Below are 18,787 nucleotides of genomic sequence, written 5' to 3'. Positions count from 1 at the left end.
CCTCACCATGAGCAGAACCTTTTCCAGATCTTCAAGTATATCGCAGATGTCACTTTTTTCCTGGAGCATCTCAAGGTGGCTATGACCTTGTCCGACAGGCCCTGAGACTAAGATGGAGACCTCAGGATCCAGGTGTGAGTTTCAGGAATTCTGGATGAGGATGTAGTTAAGGACCTTGGTATAGGATGTCCCCTCTGAGTGGGAGTCTCACCGGGTCGTCTATTGCCAGTCTTAGGAGCGGAGCAAACCAACTCCTCTTGAACCAGAACGGGGTGATCACTATCACTGTGGTTCTCCCTTCCAGAATCTTCTGAATGACCATCGGGATGAGAGGCAATGCGTACGCTAGATCCCAACATCATTTCAGAGGGAAGGCATCTATTCTCCAGGGATGATCTCCCGCATTTAGGGAGCAGAATGTTTGTAATTTCTTATTCTTTTTTGTTGCAAAAAGGTCTATTGTAGGAAGTCCCCAACTCTGGGGTTAGCATGTTAAAGACCTCTTGATTCAGGGCCCACTCTGTGATCCATCTCTTGTCTGCTTAAAAAGTCCGCTTCTAGATTTTGGGATCCCTTTAGGTGCATTGCTGAGATGGATCTTAGCTTTCTCTGCAAAGGAGAAAATTTCCTCTGCGATATTCTGGAGTCTCCTTGATCGAGTACCTCCCTGGTGTTTCAGGTAGGAGACTATGGTCGTGTTGTCCGTCACCATCAGAGACAGACCTTTACTGACCCTGGAATCCAAAGGTTGGAATCTAGAGAACCCTTCTTGTTCCATTGTAGTGTTGAGCACGAATATTCGAATTGCGAATTTTTTTCTCGAATATCGCAATTTCGAGATTTCGCGAATATTTAGAATATCGTTCTATATATTCGCGAATTCGAATATTCGTTTTTTTTTTTTTTATTATTATATTTTTTTCTTTCCCACTTCTCTAAAGTTGTTCTTACCTGTCCTTTGGATTCCTGGCTTCCCCCGTCAGTGGCCTTTTCAACTTACTGCTATATTCCATATTAGCTAAATTACAATCTAATCTATATGTGTATTTTACGAAATTTCGCAAATTGCGATGCGAATAATATAACAAAATAATCGCATGAAGATTTCAATTTAGCACTGCTATATTCCATATTCTAGCCTAATATGGAATATAGCTGTGCTAAGTTAGCACTGCTATATTCCATACTAGGCTAGAATATGGAATATAGCAGTGCTAAGTTGAAATCTTCATGCGATTATTTCGTGTTATATTACTCGCATCGCAATTTCGACTTTTGCAAATGTTCTTAATATTGCTCTAACTTCGTCTTTTAGAATATTACAAATATTCTAAAAGACGAAGTTAGAGCAATATTACGAAATTTCGTAAAATACACATATAGATTGTAATTTAGCTAATATAGTGCTATAATCCCTTTTTTTGCCTCAAAATTTTTTTTGCCTCTTCTGAACTTAAGTTTTGTAAAATATGTACACTGTTAAAAAATATTACTATAGCAGTATATTAGCTTAAATACAATCTATGTGTATTTTACGAAATTTCATAATATTGCTCTAACTTAGTCTTTTAGAAATTTCGTAATATTGCTCTAACTTCGTCTTTTAGAATATTCGTAATATTCTAAAAGACGAAGTTAGAGCAATATTAAGAACATTTGCAAAAGCCGAAATTGCGATGTGAGTAATATAATACGAAATATTCGCATGAAGATTTCAACTTAGCACTGCTATATTCCATATTCTAGCCTAGTATGGAATATAGCAGTGCTAACTTAGCACAGCTATATTCCATATTAGGCTAGAATATGGAATATAGCAGTGCTAAGTTGAAATCTTCATGCGAATATTTCGTATTATATTACTCACATCGCAATTTCGGCTTTTGCAAATGTTCTTAATATTGCTCTAACTTCGTCTTTTAGAATATTACGAATATTCTAAAAGACGAAGTTAGAGCAATATTACGAAATTTCGTAAAATACACATAGATTGTATTTAAGCTAATATACTGCTATAGTAATATTTTTTAATAGTGTACATATTTTACAAAACTTAAGTTCAGAAGAGGCAAAAAACAATTGAGGCAAAAAAGGGATTATAGCACTATATTAGCTAAATTACAATCTATATGTGTATTTTACGAAATTTCGTAATATTGCTCTAACTTCGTCTTTTAGAATATTCGTAATATTCTAAGAGACGAAGTTAGAGCAAATCACGAAATTTCGTAAAATACACATATTAGCCTAGCCATAGTCAATTAGCATAGGAACGTTGCCTTATACTATCAAGATAAATAATCGCAATACGCGAAAAAAAAAAAATCAAAAAAAAAAAATCGATTATTCGCGATAATTGGAATAATTACGAATATTCGATTGACGAATATAACACGAATATTCATTCGAATATTCGCGAAATAGAATATGGCACCTCCCGCTCATCACTATTCCATTGGGACAATAGCCAGTTCTGTATCACCCGACAGTGAGACTGCCCACTTGACTGAAGGTATACAGGAGGTTAGGAGGCTGAGAAGGCTCATCGCTTCTCTCACTGAGCATTTCTTCCGGTGTTGAAAGTGCCTCACCCTGCTTACCAGGGACTGGATCTTGATCTGTGGCAGGAAGGTCGACTGTTAGGGAGTCTAGAGTAACCCCTAGGAACTTCACCTTCGTGGATGGCACTAACAGACTTTGGTTGGTTCACAATCCATCCTAGCTGTGACAGACGGCATAAAAATATTTCCAAGTCTGACAGTAGGAGCTCCTTTGAGTCTGCTATAATATGAAAATCGTCCAGGTACGGCACTATATTTAACCCTTCTTGTCTGGGTGGAGATATCATTTCTATCACCAGTTTGGTGAACAGCCTTGGTGCGGCTGAAATCCTGAAGGGTAGCACTATGAATTGAAAATGGAGAATCTAATTGAAAGGGTCTAGGATCGCAAACCTTAGGCCTCTCTGGTGATCTAGGTGAATGGGAACATGCAAATAAGAGTCTTTCAGGTCGACCGAGCACATAAATGCTCCTAGCTTTATCAGAGGTACTATGGATTTCAGAGACTCCATTTTGAACTTCCTGTAAAGAATAAACTTGTTCAGTTGTTTGAGGTTTATAATAGTTCTTTACTAAAAATAGGGTTCAATAGTACCCCCGACCTCTGAGACATGGGAACTGGGATTACTGCTCCCTTTTTCACCAAGTCTTGGACTCTCCGGAAAATATTCAGGTTGGAGGATCTGGCAGGCATCTTTGTTACAACAAATTTGGAGGGTGGGGGGAGGTAAACTATCTTGTATCCTTGCCAAATGATATCCAAGGCCCAAGGATTTTTTTATATTAGCACCCATGGACCTAGGAAATCCTTCAGTCTCCCCCCTACAATGGAGTCATTGTTTGTCTTCAAATTTAGATTGGGGCTTAAGAAGGAAACCTCTTCCTTTACACCCCTTGGGATAATCCCAGCGGCCTGACTTTCCTTTCCCCCCTACCAGCCTTTTTTTGTCCACCGTATGACCGAAAGGACTGGTTCCTTCTATAAGATCTTTCTTCAGGGAATCCTTTATTTCCTATCAGCCGCTTTCTCAAGTATCTTGTCTAGAACCGGCCTGAATACATATCCTCCTGAAAAGGTAATAGAAACTAACTTCTGTTTAGAAATCCTATCACCCGACCATGACTTCATCCATAAAGCCCGACGAGCCGCATTGGAAAGTCCAGCCTCTTTAGCACAGAATCTAATAGATTCAGCTGAGGCATCTGCAAGGAATCCTGTAGCTGACAAGTAGCAGGATGGACTGCAGGATTTCTTCCCTAGAAGTCTTATTACTTAGGTGATTTTCAAGCTCTCCTAGCCATAAGTACATAGACCTAGCTACTGACGTTGCTGCAATATTGGTCTTAATGTTATACATCGAGGCCTCCCAAGACTTTCTCAAAAGGGCATCTGCCTTCTGTTCCATAGCATCCCTTAATTGAGCAGCATACTCAAATGGCAGGGCAGTTTTTTGTTTACTTTCCCCACCTGCACATCGATCTTAGGGGTCTCAAATAGTTTAGACTGAGCAGGGTCAAACAATAACTGATTTTTAAATTCCTTGGATATTCCAAGTCGTTTTTTGGTTCTGACCACTCCTCCAGAATCCTCTTATATTTTAGTTTTTGGGGAAGACCTTGGATTTCTTCACTAAGTCCCCCAAACATTTCGTCCTGAATAGATAGAGACCTAGGGGCTTCTTCAATCCCCATTGTCGCTCTGACCGCCTTTAATAAGTCACCCATTTCTTCTGAGGAAAAAAAATTCTGTTGCTTTCATAGATCTCTCCTTCAGAGAGAGAAATAATCTTCCCATTGCATGGAAGTAGAAGCCTTATCAGCGTCATCAGATCCTGAAGAGGTAATTATCTTAGAACGCGGACGTTTGGCCTTGGGAATCAGATGGAGCAGCTCTAGCGGCCCTAAGTTCTTCCTGAACCACAGATCTGATACTATCCACAAGGGAGGATTGTTCTTGCTGGATCACATCAGAAATACATTCTTTACATAGCTTCTTTCCATATTCAGGCAATCATAGCACAAGAAATGCAGCAAGGCGTTTTTTTTTCCCAACCTTTTGAGACTCTTTAGCCTGAAATTAAATAAATATGGAATAGAAGCATCAGTAAATAAGCCCAGGCAGAAACTTCAATAGAATCACTAAACAGACCCCCAAAGGGATACTTACAGGAGGGAGCATCAGGCTCCATAGCAGTTTGCAAATCGGGACCTGACATCCTACTTCCAGAGTAACAGCATACACAGTACTTAGACCTCAGATCAGCGTTCCATGGCCGTCCCGCCTTTTATTCAAACAGCTCTGCCTTCTGTGCTTTGCTTCCAGGTTGCGTCACATGACCGAACCCGGCCGCTGCACAGCCCGACCCACTGGGGAGGAGGAAGTTGCGGCCCGGGAGCAGGCTCCAGACTGAGCCCTCCCGATGCCCAGCACAAGCACGCGGCCGCCGGCGGACTGGGGGGAGCTCCGATGAGCTTCAGGTAAACCAGGAGACAGTCCTTGGACCCTCCTGGAGAATAAAAATAAAGGTGTAGGAAACCAATCAATTTCCCATCTTCATCTCCCTGTCAGACCACAGGGAGACTCTTCTGACCCTGGCCACAGTGGGGACAGGAACACTGAGGTGTGGTGGTGGGAGGGGGAAATTTAACCTCCTGTTTCCTGCCCCCACAGAGGTCATGGCTCAATCTCCTTGTGGCCATCATGGTGATGAAATGGGAAAATGACATTTCGGGATCAAAGAGGAACTTGAGTCAAAAAGAGGGACTAACCCTCCAAAAGAGGGACACTTCAAGGTATGCTGCAAGTACAGCTTCTCTGAATTGCTGAAGCCCAGTGCCACTGTCAAGGTCCCTCATGTGACTGTCAGGAACTCAAGGAGATTAGCCGAGTGTGGAGGAATCTAACAGCCTCCTTGATTTCTCTTGATTCAGTGTTGATAGGGTTAATGACCACTTCCCTTTTCTCAGGTGTTGCTCAGTGGTCATCACTTCTACCCTTTAATCTGACCCCATCCTTCTGACCATGTGGTAGATAGATTCATTTGGGTTCGACTGAGCTAGTGCGAGTTTATCTCTGGTGTTTTTGCTAGTCTCAGAAGTTAGGCGTCGCATTTGTTTGTGTTTGTTATATTCAGTTTGTATCTGGGCCTGAGACAGACTTCCATTCATCCATCTGGGGAGGAATGGGTTGTCTCTGGTACTAACAGGGATTTAAGATTATTCCTACCTTAGAGTCTATTAATATTGATATAGCAAGGCCTGGATAAGCATTGTCTAGGAGGTGACCAGTTTTTTCCCCCTAGTTGCCAGGCCCAGTTACTGTTCCCCTTCCCTCCTGTGTAGAGTCACACCCCCCCCCCTGATCGTGACACTGTCTACTCATCCTCCCCACTGTCCCCATTTGACCCAAAACTAGCTGTAGTGCATCTACAGAGCTTTCCCGTTTCAAACACCCTCACATCAGTGCACATGCTCAGAATACACAGCTTCTCTGGTAGGGATCAAATATAGCACCTGATTAACTGAGGCTGACTGCAAGGAAACACATGCAAGCCTGCCAGCCATTGTCCTGTGTGTCATCTTTTGGCTTGCTGTGTTCCGATCTGTAAAACGGCAGAGGCCATTTTGAGTGAATCACATGGCAAAAGCCTCAGGTTCAAAAGACCTTAATATGTATAGCTTGGAAGACAGACGAGACAGGAGATATGATAGAAACTTTTAAATACATAAAGGGAATCAACTCGGTAAAGGAGGAGAGCATATTTAAAAGAACTACCACAAGAGGACACAGTTTTAAATTAGAGGGGCAAAGGTTTAAAAGTAATATAAGGAAGTATTACTTTACTGAGAGAGTAGTAGATGCATGGAATAGCCTTCCTGCAGAAGTAGTAGCTGCAAATAGTGAAGGAGTTTAAGCATGCATGGGATAGGCATAAGGCCATCCTTCATATAAGAGGGACTATTCATAGGATTCTGATATATTGGGCAGACTAGATGGGCCAAATGGTTCTTATCTGCCGACACATTCTATGTTTCTATGTAAGCCAAGTTTTGGGGAAGTTCTAAGCCAATTTGTTGTACAAGTAAATTTGTATTAAAGTAGTAACTTAGACCAGACCACCACATTGTTTTGCTGCACATAAGTTTATTTGACATTTCAGAGCATGAAAAGTACTCATCCCAGAGACCCAATCCTTTCCCTTTGATTGGCAGCTATAGAGAAAAAAGGACATTAGTTGCTGTCATCTCCCAAGGTCAGCTTGTCAAACAGGTACTCTCCCATGCCAACCTCTGCTGCTTTTACACGCTTCAGGTTGGTTATGTGGTCTCCTAGTTTCTTGATCAATTTCACTTCCTCATCTAGATATTCTCTCTCCAGGAAGTCACACATCTGTATGTGGAAGCAATAGACATTTCAGCACATTTATTCTATGATCTAAGCAGTTCAGGCCAAATTATTGTGAAATCAGTAGCAATTGTCACTGTAAAGAGGTTGTCCCAAGTGCACAAGACCATATATCCCATTTGGACACATGAAGGTCTGACCAAGTTCCAATCCGGTTGACTCTGCATGGTGAGCACTCCCCAGTTTTCCTAAACATTAGAGAGCCTGGACCACTAGTGATCAGCCAAATTTAGAAAGCATCTAAAAGGTCTAGCTGTGAAGACCACTTTACAGCTACTGTATAGTATATAGTTTGCCCTTAAAGGCATTTTATGGGATCCATATATTTATGACTTATCCTGCATATGGGAAATCAATACCTGATTGGTGGGGGTCCACATCCCAACACCCCTGTTGATCAGCTCTTTGAAGAGGCACTCTGGTGAGTGATGTGGCTTTCTTTGGCCAGTGATGTCATGTTCATTGGTTATATGGCTTAGGCTACTTTCACTCACATTTTGGGCAGATCCGTCATGGATCTGCAAAAACAGATCTGTTACAATACAACCGCATGCATCCGTCATGAACGGATCCGTTTGTATTATCTGTAACATAGCCAAGATGGATCAGTCATGAACTCCATTGAAAGTCAATGGGAGACTGATCTGTTTTCTATTGTGCTAGAGAAAACAAATCCATCCCCATTGACTTACATTGTGTGCCAGGACAGCTCCATTTGGCTCAGTTTCATCAAGCAGACACCAAAATGCTGCAGGCATGGTATAGGAGTCTGCCTCCGGAGCAGAATGGAGACTGAACGGAGGCAAACTGATAGATTCAGAGTGGATCCTTTTCCATTCAGAATGCATTAGGGCAAAACTGATCTGTTGGACCACGTGAGTCCATGACGGATCTCACAAATTGAAAAATGCGAGTGAGAAAGTAGCAGTCAAGTGAATGGGCCTGTACTGCAATGCCAAGCACAACTGCTACATACTGTACAGCACTGCAGCCTCTTCAACAGTTGATTGGCAGAAGTACTAGGTGTTGGACCTTCACTGATCAAATATTGGCGATCTATTTTAAGGATATGGTACCTTTTTCTACCAAATTTCCTTGTCCAAGAAATTCACTTACATGAGGATCAGCATGGTCGGTAGCAATCTTGTGGAGTTCCATTAGAGCCAGATTTACACCCTTTTCAAGTTTCAAAGCATACTCCATAGAACTGGTGCCATTCCCCCATTCATCAGCTTCAGGTTTCTAATGAAAAAAAGGGAAACATGCAGCTTTTAGTTTTGGATAATACACAACTCCATCCACGATATTCCCTTCATGTTACAGGTGCAGGAATTACTACTGAATTTGAGCAATATAGGTTAAGTCAATTCATCAGCACTCTTACTTTAACCACTTCCCAACTGCTATATATCTATATCTATCTATCTATCTATCTATCTATATATACATACATACATACATACATACACACACGTGATAGCTGCACATACCCCGTGCAGCTACCACATATATACACGTTCTGGCAGCTCTTTAATCCAAACGCTGCAAAGCGCTTGGATTAAAGCTTCTGCCCCTGCCCTGTATGCCGTCACAGACAGCATACAGTGCAGTAATGCCGGCAAGGGACCAATCAGAGTGGCCCCTTGCTGGCAATCGATCCGATTGGTTAGTCTGCGCAGACTAACCAATCGGATCGCAGCAGTGTTAAAATGCCGGTTTCAGGCTCTGATCTGCGCTCTGCAGATCAGAGCCTGAAAGCCGATAGTTTTCCTCATGCCCACCACCCTGATCTGTGCCACTCTAAGCCCATGGTGCCCCTCCCGATCTGTGCCCTCATCTCCTTCCTGGCATGCGATCCACCCCCTCCCCATGCATTAATTTTCTAGCTGCCCCTCCTGTAGTCTGTACCCACTGACTTATTCTCCCCCCCTCCAGCGCTGCCCCCGATTCCCCATTCTGTGTGTAATGGTGGCGGCTCCATTCCTGAGCTGCCGCCATCAGCAGAGAGTGTCATCTCTATGCTGACTCTCCTGTAACCCCATAGATGCTGCGGTTGTGGCATCCATGGGGTTAACAGAGGGAGGGAGCTCCCTCTCTCCACCATTGGGGCTGCAGCGCTGCGATTGCAGCACCCGATGGTTGCCATGGCAAAGGCGTCCAGTGCTGCCACCTACAGGCAATCTGGAAGCCTTATACTTTGCAATGCAAGAGCATTGCAAAGTATAGTACAACTATCAGCCCCACTGGATCTTCAAGATCCAAGAGGGAACTGATAAAAAAAGAAGTAAAAATAAAGCAAGTAAATAAAAAACATTGCCTACTCTTATAAAAAAGAAATATAATAGAGTACACATATTAGGTGTCACTGCGTCCGTAACGACCGCCTCTATAAATATATCACATGATGGACCCCGTCCGATAAACACAATAAAAATAAAAAACTGCCACAAAAAGCGCAACAGCAAGCGATCAAAAAGGCTTATGACCCCCAAAATAGTACCAAACCGTCACCTCATCCCGCAAAAAAATGATACCCTATTTAAGACAATCGCCCAAAAAATAAATAAAAAGGCTCTCAGACTATAGAGACACTAAAGCATAAATTTTGGTTTCAGAAATGCTATTATTGTGTAAAACTTAAAGAAAAAGTATACATATTAGGTATTACCATGTCCGTAATGATCTTCTCTATAAAACTATCACATGACCTAACTCCTCAGATGAATGCTGTAAAAATAAATAAATGAAAACTGTTCCAAAACAGCCAATTTTTGGGTCACCTTGCCCCATAAAGTGTAATAATGAATGATCAAAAAAAATCCTATGTACCCAAAAATGGTACCAATAAAAACCAACACTTTCTGCAAAAAATGAGCCCCTGCACAAGACGATTGGCAGAAAAATAACATATGGTGTTCAGAAAACCAATCCAGCACAATCTACCTTAAAAAAACTAGGGCATTCCTTTCCTTCTGCGCCCTGCTGTGTGCCTGTACAGCAGTTTACGACCACATGTGGGGTGTTTCTGTAAACTGCGGAATCAGGGTAATAAATATTGAGTTTTGTTTGGCTGTTAACCCTCAATGTGTTAAAGAAAAAAAAATATATATAAAATGGAAAATCTGCCAAAAAAGTGAAATTTAAAAATTTCATCTTTATTTTCCTTTAACTCTTGTGGAACGCCTAAAGGGTTAACAAAGTTTGTAAAATCAGTTTTGAGTAACTTGAGGGGTGTAGTTTCTATAATGGGGGTTTCCACTATATAAGCCCCACAAAGGGACTTCAGACCTGAACTGGTCCTTAAGTGGGTTTTGGAAATTCTTAATTGTAAGAATTGCTTCTAAACCTCCTAAAAAAAAATAAAAAATGACATTTCCAAAATGATGCCAACATAAAGTAGACATATGGGGACTGTTAAGGAATAAATATTTTTTAGAAGCAGAGAAATTGAAATTTGGAAAATTGTGAATTTTTCAAAATTTTGGGTAAATTTGGGATTTTTTCATAAAGGTGAAATATATTGACTCAAATATATCTATCATGAAGTACAATGTGTCACAAGAAAACAATCTCAGAATGGCGTAGATAAGTAAAAGTGTTCCAAAGCTATTACCACATAAAGTGACACGTCAGATTTGTTAATTTTGACCTGGACACTGGGGCATCAATGACCCTTGGTCATGAAAGGGTTAATATGCAAAAAGCCTCTTGGTGCACCTGCTCCTAGAGGCTCCATTTGCCCACCTCTTTCAACACCCTTCTAATCTTGATTGACAGGGCCAGGCAGCAGTCGCATCCTCCTGGGGGAATCTCACACCGTTCAGTATTCGGCGCAGGCGTGATGAGGGAAGGATGCTTGCCAGCTTACTCATCGTGCCTGTGCAAGATTCCCCCAACGCACAGGGCAGGCAGATGTGAACACTGCCTGGCCCTGTCAAGAGTAGAAGGGCATTGAAAGACGGGTGAATGGATCCTCTAGGTGCTGGTGCAATGCCCCCCTTCACCTAGAGGCCAATTTGCATAATATAGAAGTAAGAATTCTGCAGTAACAGGGGCATGAATAAACAAGAATCATAGTTAGGTGACATTAACACATTGCTAACGTCAGTTTAATAGTGAGAATTCTAGTGACAGAAACCCTTTAAGTCTTCAAGCCCCACAGCAGCTCTTACCTTGATATCTTGAAGAACTACCCGTCCTCCACGTTTGTTCTGGAACTTCATAAATTTCTCCGCTTGTTCTCGCTTTTCCTCAGACTGCTCACGGAAGAACTTTGAAAACTTGGCCAAGGCCACATCATCCCGGTCAAAGTAGAATCCCTATGGCGGAAAACACATTCAATGCACAGTTGGAACAGTAGGTCTGTAGAACCAATAATATGTGGAGATAAGTCAAAGAACTGCAAGATCAGTAGCAGCGCTCCAGGTGGTGACAAGATTGGCGACAATGCGCCTTAATTTGCAGAAGGCAACAAGACTTTAGCCTTATTGCCATTTGTGACAGGGCTGCTGTGCTCTAGCCAAATATTGCAGTGGGGCATGGGAGCCAATAATTCCTTGCCCTGCTGCAGGCATTCGCTCAGCAGCACAGGGGAGACAGTAGCAGACCCTCCCCCCCCCCCCCCCATGCTGCTGCCACCAATGAGAGGAGGAGGGGGGAGGGGAGTCGGCTATGGCCACTGCACCACCAATGTTAACTTACCCATTAATTCAAATACAGGAAGTGGGTGCTGGCTTCAGAATCAGTCAGCACCTGACATCTATGACAGGTAACTGCGATCCGTGGCCACTGGGTCCCCTCCCCTGTGGCAGTTCCCATTGGCACCCCAGCAGGGAGAGTATAAAGTTCTATTCACCCTAATAGATCTCTATTAGGGTGATTAGGACAAAGGTTGTAGCCCCTAAGGGGCAAATAGTAAATAAAGTGTAACAAAAAATAATATTTAGATATATCCTTGTTCCCCTCCCCCCTTCCAAAAAAGGAAAAAAAAAAAAAAAAAGATAGGACTGTTCCATTATGAGACGGATGTCCCATAAAATACAGAATGGTGTTTGCATTGTATCAAGTACTGCAATACTTTATGGTATAAAAACCACTGAATCAAAATTTGGGCATCATGACACCCCTAATATGTAGTGCTGGCTCATTGCTGTGATCTGCATCTTATCCTCTCCAAGTTTTTATTTTTTATTATATATGCACATTCAATTTGGCAACAATTTTTTTTTATTTGGCTCCTAAATTTTTCAGTTTAGGAGCCAATGGCTACTGTTTATTTTTTAGTCTTGAGCACCAAGTAGGTACTGCAGATTAAATCCCCAAATGAATGGGCATGGCTACAGTACCAAACAGAATTTTGACAAAACATGGATACTTCTAGGAAAGAAGGGGGGGGGGGGCACTGTTTTGCAGACTGCTATATTTACTGTTAAGGCCTTATGCACACAGCCATATTGTAGCCTGCAAACCGCTTGAATGGGTCTGCAATCCAAAGCTGCGGTGCGGAACAGAGGCACAGAACCCAGATGGAGTGCTTCTGTGGTGTTTGTGCCTTAACACTGCAAAATAGAACGTGTTCTATTTTTTTTGGTGCAGATGGATCACGGACCTATTCAAGTTGAATTGGTCTTAATCTGTCCCGCCCGTGCATGAGGCCCAAGGGTACTTTCACACTTGCAGCAGAGTGATCCGGCAAGCAGTTCAGTTGCCGGAACTGCCTGCCAGATCTGGCAATCTGCATGCAGACTGATCTGGATGTGGATCAGTCTTACAAATGCATTGCAATAACGGTTCCGTCTCTCCATTTGTCATCCGGAGAAACGGATCTAAAAAAATAATAAAACCGTAGCATGCTGCAGTATTCTCTCTGTCCTGAACAGAGAAAGAGGCTCTCCATTAAGAATGCATGGGGATAAAACTGATCAGTCCTTTTCCTGGTATAGAGCCCCTAGGACAGAACTCTATGCTGGAAAAGAAAAACGCTAGTGTGAAAGTACCCCAAAGAATCATTTCTAGAATTTAGTATGAAAAACCTTGCATTGCTCCCTCCGAGTGACCACACATACCTCCAAGATAGCTCAGTGTTTCCTCCATCATATGCTGCTCTCATATTGAGGAAGTGAAGAGCCACAAACCATGTACAGTTAGTTAGGGTGCTCTATGAAGCCAGGTACAGAGATATACCATAAGCCTGCATGGTTATAAAAGCCCCTTACTTTTTTTATTTGTTTATTTTAAATCGGTAACCATTGTGGGAAGGGCTCTTTCACACTTACGCTGTCTGGATCCGTCGTGTACTCCATTTGCCAGAATTACACGCCGGATCCAGAAAAACGCAAATGTACTGAAAGCATTTGAAGACGGATCAGTCTTCAAAATGCATTCAGTGTTACTATGGCAGCTAGGACGTTATTAAAGTCCTGGTTGCCATAGTAGTAGTGGGGATCGGTATACTTACCCGACCGTGCGGCTCCCGGGGCACTCCAGAATGACGTCAGAGCGCCCCATGCGCATGGATGACGTGATCCATACTCTGAAGCGCCCCTGGAGCCGCACGGACGGTAACTATACTGCTCCCCACTACACTTTACCATGGCAAACAGGACTTTGGTTACCATGGCTGCCAGGACGCTATTCAGAAAAAGCTAAACGTTGGATCCGGTAATGTGCCAAAATGACGTTTAGCTTAAGGCCGGATCCGGATTAATGCCTTTCAATAAGCATTAATTCCGGATCCGGCTTTGCAGCAAGTGTTCAGGATTTTTGGCCGGAGCAAAAGGCGCAGCATGCTGCGGTATTTTCTCCGGCCAAAAAACGTTCCGGTCCTGAACGGATTTCTCTCCATTCAGAATTGATTAGGATAATCCTGATCAGGATTTTTCCGGCATAGAGACCCAACAACGGAACTCTATGCCAGAAAAGAACAACGCAAGTGTGAAAGAGCCCTAAGGGTCAGAATTTTATTTTCACACAGCCTTTACAACAGTCTAGCCTGCATTCCATTTACAGGCTTTAGACCACTTACCAATTAGTTCTAGATAAAAGACAGTGAGGCTGAATGCACGTGGCTGAGAGCGGTCCGTGGTATGCTAGGCTGGATTTCTGCTGACAGCAGGAGCGCACAGCGTCAATGGTTGCTATGACGCCATGCGCTTCATGCCGCCGCTGTACAGTAATACACTAGTATAGTATATTACTGTACAGCAGCGGCATGAAGTGCACGGCGTCATAGCAACCAATGACATGCGCTCCTGCTGTCAGCAGGAATCCAGCCCAGCATACCACGGACCGCTCTCCGCCACGGAACACGGCCGTGTGCATTTGGCACAAAGCTGGCCATACACTTTGCAGATGTCAAAGTGACAACCCGTCTCACAGCCAACAGTTATTCCTCCCAACTCCTATTTCACATGCATGCTTGGCTCAGCATGAATGTTTTCAAAGAGTAACCCATGCCAGACACTTCTGGCAGCAGTTTGAAATCCGAACAGCCGAGAACAAGAGGATGAGGCATACTATCATTCAACAGTCTGATCCTTCTCCTGATGGCATGTGTCAGTACACCCCCTAAACAGATTAGGTTGTTGGTTAGTCACAAAATTGGTGGGTTTAGCCAACATTAAGGAGGTTCTCTCTTTCAGACAGACTCCCCACCCCCTTCCCAATGTAGCCAGTAAGCATACTTACTGCTCCCCCTTGCTGGGTTCTAGCTGCCTTGCTGATCAGTGGCCCCAGCAGTGGCACATCCCCCTTCCATCATGTCAACGGGTCACATGAACCAAGGGGGATGAGTTACCTCTGCAGCCAGTGCTTGAAGTAGGTGCCAGTGTGTTGACATGCAGAGGCCAGGGCTCTGCAGTGCTGGAGCAGGCATGTATGCTCCCTAATAGGTCTAGCCACGAGGGATGGGAAGGAAGTGTGGAGGTCTGCCCGAAAATCCCTTGAAGATGGAAAAAGCTTAAAGAGTACCCTTTACCGCTCCTGACATGCCCGTTTTAATAGCTTCATGTATTCCTCATATGATATTTCTGGAAAATCTAAGCTTATGGCTCTATGTTGTGCCATTCCTTTATTATTTCTGCTCGAAGTTATGACTCAATTGTTAGCAGTCTGCAGTAAGGGTACAGAGGGGAGGTAACCAGTTGGGGTGTGAACCTGCACAGTCTGAAAATGTCAGCACTCACTGGATAGAGCGAGTCTGCAGGTACACACCCCCAACTGGTTACCTCCCCTCTGTTCCCTTACTAAAGGCAATTCATACATAACTTTTAGAAGAAATAAGGAACAGCACATCATAGAGCCATAAGAAGAGATGCTCCAGAATTGTTATTACATGGGAAATGAATTAAGCTATTAAAAAACCAGACATGTCAGGAGCGGTGAAAAGTCCTCTTTAATTTAACCATGCTTGAGGTATTAACCTCATGGAGATCTTCTGTTAGGTTTAGGACAATGATACCTAACCAGCTGGATCCCTTACAAAACACCCCAACAGGCAACTACTTATTCGGGGGGGGGGGGGGGGGGAAGAGTCATAAAGACTGGGGTAAAGAAATACTGGCTTAGTTGCCCATTGCACCTCAGTTTTCAGAACTCGCTATGGGAAACTAAGCCAGTTTCTTTACCCCAGTTTTGATAAACCTTCCCCACCCCATTGTGTACTATACACAGCTTTTTTGTATTAAAGTGAAACACTGCTCATGGGAGGGTATATATATATATATATATATATATATATATATATATATACACACACACACACACTTTCACACTTGCGTTCTTTTCTTCCCACATAGAGTTCCATCATCGGGGCTCTATGCCAGAAGAATCCTGATCAGTTTTATCCTAGTTTTATCCTAATGCATTCTGAATGGAGTGAAATCCGTTCAGGATGCATCAGGATGTCTTCAGCCAAAAATCCTGAAGATTTGCCGCAAGGCCGGATCCAGAATTAATGCCCATTGAAAGGCATGGATCCGGCCTTAAGCTAAATGTTGTTTCGGCGCATTGCCGGATCCGACGTTTAGCTTTTTCTGAATGGTTACCATGGCTGCCGGGACGCTAAAGTCCAGTTTGCCATGGTAAAGTGTAGAGGGAGCGGGGGAGCAGCATACTTACCATTCGTGCGGCTCCCGGGGCGCTTCAGAGTGACGTCAGGGCGCCCCCAAGCGCATGGATCACGTGATCGCATGGCACGTCATCCATGCGCATGGGGCGCTCTGACATTCTGGAGCACCCCGGGAGCCACACGGACTGTAAGTCTACCGCTCCCCACTACTATGGCATGTAATTCCGGCAAGTGGAGTACACGCCGGATCCGGACAACACAAGTGTGAAAGAGGCCTAAGGCAACTGCAATAGTCAGAACTACCAACATAATAAACATTATACAGTTGGCTGTAGTTCCTACCACCTTGTCGTCCCACAATAACACTTTTCTAAAGGGTGTGCTCTTGTACTCACCAAGGACAGGTACATATAGGAAGCCTGTAGCTCAAGGTTGACAATACGGTTGACTCCAGCCTCACTATCCTGGTGGTAGTTTTGGCGGATCTGGGAGCTCATGATGATGCTGGTGATTGTAGTATTAGTAGCTGCTTTCTCAGGTGGTAAGATGAGGTTCTAGGGATAAGGGCAGGTATGGTAGCTCATGCACAGCTCACTCCTGTTCCGTTCAAACACTGTTGAAGCAAGAACCAGGAACTCCTATGACTCCCTCTGCTCTGGTGGAAACACTGCTGCTCTCTGGCTTATATACTGTGACTGGGTGGAGTCACCCAAAGCAGAACCCACCCTCGTATTGCCTCACATTGTTTGGGTTGCTCATAATTTAGTAACAGGTGCAAAACAGATGATCTCGTAACCAGTGTTCAACATTAGACTACATGACAGCTTGCATTCAATGTCTTGTGATACGATCTCATAAAAGAATGCAGAACAAGGGAGAGAAGGAGGAGAAGTGAATATTTTCTTCTCACAGTGGGGGAATTTATAAAACTGGTGTAAAATAGAACTGGCTTAGGCTACTTTCACACCAGCATTTTTGCTGACTCCGTCATGGATCAGCAGAAACACTTCCGTCTTGATTAGGCCTCATGCACACGACTGTGCCATTTTTTGCGGTCCGTAAACCGCGGATCCACAAAAATGGAAGGCGCCCATGTTGCGTGTGTAGGCAATATAAAGGCCTATTCTTGTCCGCAAATCGCGGACAAGAATAGGACATGTTATATTTATTTTGCGGGGCCACGGAACAGAGCCACGGATGCGGACAACACACAGAATGCTGTCCGCATCTTTTGCGGCTCCATTGAAATGAATGGGTCCGCATCCGAGTAGCCAAAACGGCGGCTCTGATGCGGACTCAAAAAACGGTCGCGTGCATGAGACCTAAGGCCTCATGCACACGACCGTTGTTGTGTTCCATGTCCGTTGTTCCGTTTTCCGTGATTTTCTGCGGACCCATTGACTTTCAATAGGTCCGCTGAAAACTCGGATAATGCACCGTTTGTCATCCGCGTCCGTGATCTGTGTTTCCAGTCCGTCAAAAAAATAAGACCTGTCCTATTTTTTTCACGGACAACGGTTCGCGGACCCATTCAAGTCAATGGGTCCATGAAAAACACGGAGGCACACAAGATTGTCACCCGCGTCCGTTTTTTTCCTATCATTTGCAAGGCAAACTTGACTTAGATTTTTTTTCACTTTCCTTCAAAAACGGAAACGGATCACGGAACAACGGAACCCCGTTTTGCGGACCGTGAAAAAATACTGTTGTGTGCATGAGGCCTAATACAACCGCCTGCATCCGTTATGAACGGATCCAGTTGTATTATCATGAACACCATTAAAAGTCAATGGGGGACGGATCAGTTTTCTATTGTGTCCGAGAAAACGGATCCGTCCCCATTAGGGTTCATTCACACGTCCGTTTTTGTATTCCGCATCCGTTCCGATAAAAAACGGAACGTTATTTGGATCCATTGATTTCAATGGATTCCGCAAATATTCGGACAGCACTCCTGGTGCTCTCCGATTCCGTGATTCCGTTCCGTGGGTTCCGTTTATTCGGATCCAGGAAAAAAATATACCCTTATTCTGTCCGCGATGAGGACGCAACCAAACAGAACGGAATGCATTCTGGTGCACTCCATTTCATTCAGTTTAGTTTTGTCCCCATTGACAATGAATGAGGACAAAACTGAAGCGTTTTCCCCCGCTATTAAGATCCTATGACAGATCTCAATAGCAAAAAGGGAAACGTAGATGTGAAAGTACCTTTCATTTTCCAAAGTAGTGCTGAAAAATGAAAGGTGGAATCTGATTGGCTGCTATGGGCAACTAAGCCAGTTCTAATTTACACTAGTTTTGATAAATCTACTCCAGTGTCCCTCAAATTGTCCTGCAATTTCTTTCTATACGGAAATTTTGTAGTGACGGGAAGATTTATTATGAAGGAAATTCTTAGGCTACCTGCACACAGTGATGGCCAGTTCGCATTGTTCGCCTGCGAACACATGCGAGCTGCCATCTTTCTCACAAGTCCGGCGAGGCACAGGTAAGCCCTTACCTGTGCCTATGCGCGAGCCGGTCTGAAATCAAATGCGGTCAGCGGGAGCAGGCAGTTCAGATTTTAAAACCCACAGCCTGTCAATTGTTTGTGTGATTTCGCACCTTATGTAGAGTGGTTTTCCCCATAGACTTCAAAGCGGTTGTTAACATATACAGGGAGTGCAGAATTATTAGGCAAGTTGTATTTTTGAGGATTAATTTTATTATTGAACAACAACCATGTTCTCAATGAACCTAAAAAACTCAATAA

The 18,787-nt window shown here is 43.5% G+C and overlaps 1 protein-coding gene across 1 annotated transcript; it reads right to left on the bottom strand.

The window, feature by feature from the left end:
- Window positions 1-6,685: 6,685 nt before the first annotated feature.
- On the bottom strand, window positions 6,686-16,700 carry LOC122926725 (ferritin light chain, oocyte isoform-like). The gene is made up of 4 exons (XM_044278198.1): window positions 16,429-16,700; window positions 11,139-11,285; window positions 8,083-8,208; window positions 6,686-6,951 (listed from the first exon to the last, which is right to left on the bottom strand). Exons 1-4 carry the CDS (start codon window positions 16,528-16,530, stop codon window positions 6,793-6,795), a joined length of 534 nt encoding a protein of 177 aa, XP_044134133.1. The 5' UTR covers window positions 16,531-16,700; the 3' UTR covers window positions 6,686-6,792.
- Window positions 16,701-18,787: the final 2,087 nt, after the last annotated feature.

Source organism: Bufo gargarizans, chromosome 2, assembly GCF_014858855.1.
Source record: "Bufo gargarizans isolate SCDJY-AF-19 chromosome 2, ASM1485885v1, whole genome shotgun sequence".
Taxonomy (NCBI): domain Eukaryota; kingdom Metazoa; phylum Chordata; class Amphibia; order Anura; family Bufonidae; genus Bufo; species Bufo gargarizans.
This window is presented reverse-complemented; position numbering and strand designations above follow the sequence as displayed.

What these genes read in the sequence shown, in the direction of transcription:
- LOC122926725 (XM_044278198.1), bottom strand. Translation starts at nt 16,530, where the DNA reads ATGAGCTCCCAGATCCGCCAAAACTACCACCAGGATAGTGAGGCTGGA. An exon ending in CCTATATGTACCTGTCCTTG is followed by an intron (nt 11,286 to 16,428) that starts GTGAGTACAAGA and finishes TTTCCGCCATAG; the next exon opens with GGATTCTACTTTGACCGGGA. An exon ending in TAGTTCTTCAAGATATCAAG is followed by an intron (nt 8,209 to 11,138) that starts GTAAGAGCTGCT and finishes TTTTTTCATTAG; the next exon opens with AAACCTGAAGCTGATGAATG.